Source organism: Dipodomys merriami, unplaced genomic scaffold, assembly GCF_024711535.1.
Source record: "Dipodomys merriami isolate MVZ:Mamm:240054 unplaced genomic scaffold, mDipMer1.0.p SCAF_68, whole genome shotgun sequence".
In the NCBI taxonomy this organism is placed as follows: domain Eukaryota; kingdom Metazoa; phylum Chordata; class Mammalia; order Rodentia; family Heteromyidae; genus Dipodomys; species Dipodomys merriami.
The window spans coordinates 6,721,688-6,730,173 of NW_027206268.1; the positions used below are offsets into that span (position 1 = coordinate 6,721,688).

Below are 8,486 nucleotides of genomic sequence, written 5' to 3' on the forward strand. Positions count from 1 at the left end.
TGTCAGCCCTGACTACACTGTAAACCTCAACGACGGTGTCTCAGCACACCACCGATGTCCCCGGGGTACCTCGTGCATGGTCTTATCTCCTGAGCATAGACAGCAGGGTTACCTAATCTACAGTAAATGTTCAGTCACGGGTGCTGGCATATCTGTGACCCAACCACAGCCGCTCTGTGGTTTGTTGCTAGATCTGTTCTTGTCCTCAGAGCCTTGGCCTGAAGATCAGCTGTGAGAATAAGGCTCCTGTAGATTAAACCAGGAACTGGTGTCAAAGGGAGAAGTAGGGATAGATAAGCTTGGAAAAGACGTTGGCTCGCTCTCTCTGTCAGTTCGGTCGGACTAACTGCTCTGTACTTATTTTCCCTGTTGGAGTGCGGGGCTCGTGGGCCTGGGGCCTGGGGCTCACCTGTGAGGTTCTGCGTTCCTGAGCTCTAGCCCAGTCCGCTCGCGGTGGCCTGCGTGGTGGGAACTATCTCACTAACACCTGCCAGAGTCATTTCTTTTCCTCTCCGTCCGTTAGAGATTCGTGTGCTCTGGAAAAAGGCTTCTGCTCGAGTCACTCACGTCTTTGCTGTTGTCCCCCAGGTATTGAACTAAAGTTGCTGATTGTGGAAGAACAACACACGCTCATCATCTTCTTCTTACTTTTTTTTCCCCAAAAAACTATTTTCTTTGCAGTGTTCTTTAGAAATACTTCTTGGTGGGCTGGGAAGTTGGCTCAGTGGTAGAGCGCTTGCCTTGCATGCCTGAGGCCCTGGGTTCGATTCCTCAGCACCACATAAGCAAAATGAAAAAAGCCGGAAGTGGTGCTGTGACTCAAATGGTAGAGTGCTAGCCTTGAGCTGAAGAGCTGAGGGACAGCACCCAGGCCCAGAGTTCAGGCCCCACAACCGGACCCCCAAAAAAAAAAGAAATACTTCTTGGCTAGGAACTACATTAACTTCAATTAAGCGAGAAGCTCTTTTTGTGCTTATTGAGCCCAGAACATTTCCACCTTGCGTCTCTCTATTACCAAAGGCCCTCATGAGTTAAGCTGAGTGCCACGTACATAACTGCACACATGCCCGCCCTCAAAGCCGGTGCATCTGTGTCCCCCCCACTCCCTGAGGGGGGAAGTCCCAGGGGACCCCACTCCCTGAGGGGGGAAGGAGCCCCAGGGGACCCCACTCCCTGAGGGGGGAAGGAGCCCCGGGGGACCCCACTCCCTGAGGGGGGAAGGAGCCCCGGGGGACCCCACTCCCTGAGGGGGGGAGGAGGGAAGCGGGGAGAGACTGCTGGAGACCAAGGACTGGCGTGTGGGTCTACTTGATATCTATCTGTCTGTCCATCTGTCTGTCTCTGTCTATCTATCTGTCTGTCTGTCTGTTGTCTGTCTGTCTGTCTGATTGTCTCTATCTATCTAGCTGTCTGTCTGATTGTCTTATCTATCTATCTATCTATCTATCTATCTATCTATCTATCTATCTATCTATCTATCTATCTATCATCTATCTATCTGTCTGTCTGTCTGATTGTCTCTATCTATCTATTATCTATCTATCTATCTACCTATCCTGTATCTAATCTATTATGCCTATTACCTGCCCATCATCTCTGTATCCATCTATCACCTATCTAATTTATTCTTTATCCTCTACCTATTACTATCCATCAATCTATCAGTCTCTCTAATCTATCTTCTTTCTTTCATTTACCTTTGTATCACCGATCAATCCAACAAAATCTATAAACCTGTCAGTCTACCTGTCTGTCTTCTATGTATTTATGACCTATCTAGCTACCAATCATCTATCACTTACCTGAATATCATCTATTAATCTGTTGATCCATCTACCACTTAATCTATTCTCCATCTATCATCTATCAGCTACCTATGTATTATCCATCCAGCAGCCTGTCATCTAGCTAATCTATCAATCATCTATATTTACCTATCTATGGATCTATCAGTCTATCTATCTATCTATCTATCTATCTATCTATCTATCTATCTATCTATCTATCTATCTATCTATCTATCTATCTATCTATCTATCTATCTACCTACCTACCTACCTACCTACCTACCTATCTCCGTAATGAGGATTAACTTTGTGCAGGTGTGGGCACTGGGTGTTTAGTGAATGCTTGCTTTCCTTTCCCGATGGCTTCTTCACAGGCCCGGGAATTTCCTGTTCTTTTAGTGTTGCATAACTCGTGGTAATAAATTACATCGTGTACACAAGGAAATAAAGTGCATCACGTACACCTCCTCCCTAATGAGATAACACTGCTGAAGATGCTCGAGTCATCGAGCCTACCCTTACGGCCTGTGGGGAGAAGGCTGGCCACCTTCCAAGGCTGGGATGTTGTCTGGAAACTCCACACTGAACGTCAAATCTGTTGCCTGTCCAGCATCGGTCCCGGTGAAGGTGCGATCCCAGCGGACACGTCCGGGTGTTTGTGTTATGCTCCAGGAAGTATCCCAAGGGGAAAAGGATGGCAGCGACTGACCTGTCACACGCGTGTGATGAGGAATTTGTAGATACCACATCCATTTTATGGATGAACCACCTGGGCATTGCTCGAGGGATTCAGAATCAACTTCCTTCTCCACACTTCCACTTACTCATTCTACCCAAACCATAGAATCTATCGTTTTCTTCCTGGCAGCCATTCTTTGCCTGATGTCCCCTCCCCCAGTTATCCTGAAGTTGGAAATGATTACTATATGTCGTTTGCGATCTCCATCTTTCTTTCTCTCTCTCTCCCTCCCTCTCTCTCTCTCTCTCTCTCTCTCTCTCTCTCTCTCTCTCACACACACACACACACACAGACCACACAATGAACCTCTGTAGTTTCTGTTGACAAGAGGTGTGCGGGGATTGCCTAGTGAACATTATCTGCTTAGTATCTGAAGTTTTCCTTAGCAGAAACTATTCAATGACGCCTTAAGAGATAGTGTTCACATACTCATTAACTTCTTGCTTTGAAAGCTCCTTTTGATCATTAGCTTTCCACACACTGTCAGCGTCATTATGTTTCTGGACTTTATACTTTGTACAACCATATATATATATATATAATATATATAAGTATATTTTATTATTATATTTTATAAGATAATATATACTATACTATAATCTATTATATATAATATAATAATGTATTATTAATGAATTATTAAATATATTCATGCTTATTCATGTTTCCATGCACCTGTCATTCTGCTGTGTCTCCTTCTTTATTCTGGGAGGTGGTGAAGTCCAGGGCATGTAGGAGGCAGGGACTTGGCTGCCAGGAATCACTACTACCTATGATGATTTGTCTGTTTCTCCCATTGACATGTCTAGCCCTGACTCTCCTTAGCAGGACTGGAGTAACTTTACTCTCTATCATCACCTGGCTAACTTAAATTCAGGAACAGCTCCAGAGATGATTTTCAGGGGAAAAAACTATGCTATCTCTATACAGAATATGGCTGTGACGATACAATTATCTCAGAGTTAGATCTAGGGACTTACTAGTCCCGGAAATCTTTATAGTTTCATTGTCAGACCAAAAGCTAGTATACATGTTTTGTGTAAGTATAAATTGCACCTTTAAAATACTTCAGATCTATATCCCTGGCTGTCATTCTTTTAAATGCATTCATTAAAAAATATTGCTTTTAGGAGGCTGGGAAGGTGGTCAGTGGTAGAGCACTTGCCTTGCATGCATGAGGCCCTGGGTTCCATTCCTCAGCACCACATAAACAGAAAAATCTGGAAGTGGCGCTGTGGCTCAAGTGGTAGAGCGCTAGCCTTGAGCTGAAGAGCTGAGGGCCAGTGCCCAGGCCCAGAGTTCAGGTCCCATGACCGATGACCGATATATATATTGCCTTTAGATGATTTACATATCTGTGTTTCTACTATAGCAGAAGAATGGTCTTTCCTCTCCATGCCTTCACATACACTACTTGTAATTCTTGTACAAGAGCTGGTTTAGATTGTACCAGTTGTGTATCCATTTTGTCAAAATTTTCCTAAGCAAATGACTCTAAAAATGAATAGCCACAAAGATATGAAGTTATATGGATGTGTGCAATGTACCTGGTTTTTCTGTTACCTGCTCCTGTCTGCATATTTCCATCTGGTCTGTGTATCTGTGCATTGTACCATGCAGTTAGCAGTCTCAATCTAAGCAAAGAAAAATCCCATTCAGCCCATAGGTGAGAATTTATTTACCAAGCATTTCATGCATTGATGTAGACCCTTCTAACATAGACTCTGGTATACACCATAGACCCACACACCCGAAGTAGAAGAAAATCATTTAGTTTTTTTCGACTTCTAATTTTTACGTTTTCAAAACCTTGGATGCCAGACTTGGTCGCTTTCAAGGTCAAATGCTGTTGGCACCCTTCCTTCCCCTCCCCCCCCCCCCCCCCCCCCCCCGCTCCTCCGCTCCCCAATTTCTTGTGAGTCCCAGCTCAGGTCGTGTGTGTGTGTGTGTGTGTGTGTGTGTGTGTGTGTGTGTGTGTGTGTGTGTGTGTGAGAGAGAGAGAGAGAGAGAGAGAGAGAGAGAGAGAGAGAGAGAGAGAGTGCTTTGAAATACTCTAAAGAATTCTAAGAATTCTCAGCGGTAGCCAGATCCCCACGGTGATATTCACAGCCCCGCTGTGCATTTGGGACCTGAATTAAGCAGAATCAATTAAGGATCAATGTAACCATCCCAGAGGGAGTGAGTCCCCGGCCAGCCAGCGGAAGCTGGGATGAACCAACCCGAGCCTCACACCACGGCTGAGGCTTTCAGATGGCCAGTTTGGGGATTTGAACTTAAATGTTGACACAATCTCTTCCCCAGCCTTCGGCGGGCAGTTGCTTGAGCCTGCTTGGGCCGGTAGCAGCAGTCGGCGATGTGGACTGTTTTTCTTAAAGGGTGCAGTGAAGACACAGACCGGCATAGGAAGGTTGAATTAATTGGCCCAGAATGAGGCCAGTGAATTACTGATGTCAGGAGACAACTACCCCCAAGCTTGAGCCGTGCAGCCTGCATTGAAAGCTGTGTGTACAGGATAAAGGTTATCTCTCCACAGTTTCTATTGCTTTCTTCCTTCTTCCCCTACCCCACCCCACTCTTTGGGGGGGATGAGTGTTCATCGCGGGCAGTTCGGTGCTCTTCACACTTCCCTACCTGGTAAGACTGTTTGAAAGCGGGCCACAGCTATGGCTCTGGCTTGGTGAGTGAGTCACCAGTCTGGGAAGAGCTTGGAATCCGGGTGTGTATATCCGTCATAAAGTTTGTTTCCTTGAGATGAGCAGCCAATGGCTGAACAGTGAAAGAGCTCTCCTTCCCTGGTCCCTGGGGGGGAGAACGTGGTGCCAGGAACAGCTTTCTGAGCTGAGTTCATCGGCAAAAGTCTCATTCTGCTAAATCCATCACCGTAGCTGGCCTTTACCCAAGCCCAGGCTCTCCGTTTCTGTGGATACCTTCAGGCCTCCGTGCCTGGAACTTGACGTTGTGTTTGTGGAATTCTAAAGCAATTTGGGAGTGTGTTAAACAGGTTCTCTTAGGTTTGCAAAGGGGAGAGAAAGGGAGCATTTGTAAGAAAGAGCCCGGCTCTTGCAGATAGTTTAGAACTTTCAGCCAGCGTGTGCTCGCTGGGGGCTCTTAAAGCCTTGCCAAGGTGGTGTCCATGCATTGACTTTATTTTTCCTCCCTCCCCCTCCCTAACCCCTCCCTCCCTCCCTCCCTCTCTCCAGAATCTCACTGTACCTCTGACTACCAAGAATGAATTAAAACCATTGTCTTCCTCAAGCAACACGTTGGACTCGCGTTATTTGCTCCACCTTGTAACTTTTCCAACACCGGGTAAACACATCTTACTCGGATACAAAAAGTGACACACAAATTCAACAAGGGACGACTCTTGCAAGACACTTTTTTAAAAAAAATGTAGTCGTTTTTGATTAGTAACCAGTGTTAGTACAAGAAGAACTTCAAAGGGCTCCCTAAACATTGAATTCTCATCTTTCATGCTTAGCATGGCAGTAACTTCAAAAGGCTAAAAAGAGAGGGAGAGAAGGAGAGAGAGTAGAGCTCCCGACCTCTGAAGGCGAGGCTGGACCCCGTCAGGAACGGTAGACTTTGCAGTCTTGCATTCACCACCAGATAATTGCCTCATTAAACTGTATTTTAATAAACATGATAATTAACATTTTATTACCAAACCAAAAAAAAAAAAAGAGAGAACAAATGTTCAGACCATTCAGAAATGAAATCCAGGGCCCAAGGGATAGCTGGAAAGAAACGAGAAAGAGTTAGTGTCAAATATAGACGTCTTCAAAGGGAAAGAGACGGCCGGGTCACGCCTTTTACTTACTGCATAGCGTATCCTTGGCGCCGTCTTGCTTGTTATAAGCCGGCTAGTGAATGTTCAAAGAACATAAAATCCTACAAATAAATAAACCGGGTATGAGTGAATTTGCAAGAGGCAGGAATTAGGATGGAGATTCTGATGTCGGAGCTGTCGTTGATCGGGGTGGGGTACTGTGCTTTCCCCGGATGAGTGGGTGGCAGGAGAAAAATGGAAAAGCGGACGTGTGTTGTGACGCCCTTGGGTAGCATCTTCAGCGTCTGCCTGGCTTGAAGGCTGGCGCAGATTCGCACAGTATCACCTGTGAAACTGGGGGGGGCGGGTGATCAGCACCGTGGGAGTCATGGAGAGGACACAAAGGAGTCATCTCCCAGGGAAATGCACCTGAGCCCTGGCTTGAAAAGCTAAGCTACGGGCTGGGAAGGTGGCTCAGTGGTAGAGCGCTTGCCTTGCATGCTCAAGGCCCTGGGTTCGATTCCTCAGCACCACATAAGCAAAAAGAAAAAAGCCAGAAGTGGCGCTGTGGCTCAAGTGGTAGAGTGCTAGCCTTGAGCTGAAGAGCTGAGGGACAGCGCCCTGGCCCAGAGTTCAGGCCCCACGACTGGACCCAAAAAAAAAAAAAAGAAAAAAAAAAAAAAAAAAAAAAGAAAAGCTAAGCTACGAGCGAGCGCCCCAGTTTCATACCGCTGACCTCCCTAAGGAGACACAGATGGCCCCAGAGCAGTCTCCCCACGGCTTGCTTTTCAGATGAACGGGGGGGGGGGGTGGGGAGGGGGGCGTTGCTTAGGCCAGAGCCTTTCAGGTTTATGGAGTGCTGGTTGTGACACCGGTGGGGTGGGGTGGGTGGGGGTGAGGACCTGGACCTTGAACCCCAACGCAGGTACCTAACCTGGACTTCACAATCCGGTTTGAGTGAGACCCAGATAAACTTTCATGAGACTTACATTCCACCAACCTCTCTAGCAACCGGGGTGAAGAATAAGGAAATGTACGCATTGAAGAAAAGGATATTTAGAGGCTTATATTATATACATGCACATATATTATATTGTATACATATACAATATAATATATAAGAATATAAGATAGAATATATAATACATAGAATGTACCGTATCCTATGTATATCCTATGTATAATATTTTATATAACATACATTATATAATATATGTTCACAGCTGGGCGTTGGTGGCTCACACCTGTCATACTAGCTACTCAGGAGGCTGAGATCTGAGGATTGCAGTTCAAAGCCAGCCCGGGCAGGAAAAGTCTGTGATACTCTTATCTCCAATAAACCACTCAGGAAAATGGAAGTGGTGCTGTGGCTCAAGTGGTAGAACTAAAGAGCTGAGGGACAGCGCCCAGGCCCAGAGTTCAAGCCCCATGACTAACCCTCCCCCTGCAAAAAATATGCATATGTATGTTTACCTATTTCTAATGCTCCCCTCCACATCTAAATTGACACTGGGAGAAGAGGGGAGCTCCTTGCTTAGGGAGAAGGTTGAGAATTGTGTCTTGCGTGGTGAATCCTGGGGCAGACAGTTGGTGGAGGGGGTCTCCTAAGCAGACCTGGGCATGTGAGTTCTGTCTTTTTGGGACATGGGTCCTGTGCTGGCCATATTCTGCAGGTCAGCATCCTAAGCCTTGGCTGGCGGAGCTCGGGCCTGTGGGGAGGGGGGAGGGGGAGAAGGGTCCCTCCTCCCCCCTCGCTCCCCCACAAGCACAGACTCACGAAGAGGAAGCAGGCCCCGATCATGGCAGCCTTCACCGTCACATCCAGATCTGGGGGAACGTGGACCCCAAAGTTGTCCGCATTGGTGAACACATCATTCACAAAGCCCGACCAGTACTTTGAAATCTTCCCAATGGTCAGTTTCTCATTCATGGTTTTCACCTTGGGAAAGAAAATAAGAGGCATTAAGTTTGTGGGAGAGAGAGACAGAGAGACAGAGACAGAGAGACAGAGACAGAGAGACAGAGAGAGGGGTAGAGAGAAAGGGAGAGGAGAGAGAGGAGAGATAGAGACAGAGAGGGGGAGAGAGGGAGAGGAGAGAGAGTGGAAGAGGAGAGAGAGACAGAGAGACAGAGAAGGAGAGGAGAGAGGAGAGAGAGAGATTTTTCCCATGTCTCTGTATGTTTACATTCT

General features: G+C 46.5%; 1 protein-coding gene across 1 annotated transcript in view; it reads right to left on the reverse strand.

The window, feature by feature from the left end:
* Nucleotides 1–6,056: 6,056 nt before the first annotated feature.
* Nucleotides 6,057–8,486, reverse strand: part of Plscr5 (phospholipid scramblase family member 5) — a 12,448-nt gene continuing 10,018 nt past the window's right edge. The window contains exons 6-8 of the mRNA XM_070005288.1: nt 8,073–8,234; nt 6,347–6,417; nt 6,057–6,263 (exon numbers count right to left, since the gene is read on the reverse strand). Of these exons, the coding sequence (XP_069861389.1) occupies nt 6,379–6,417; nt 8,073–8,234 (201 nt within the window). The 3' untranslated portion in view covers nt 6,057–6,263; nt 6,347–6,378. The remainder of the gene's footprint in view (nt 6,264–6,346; nt 6,418–8,072; nt 8,235–8,486) is intronic.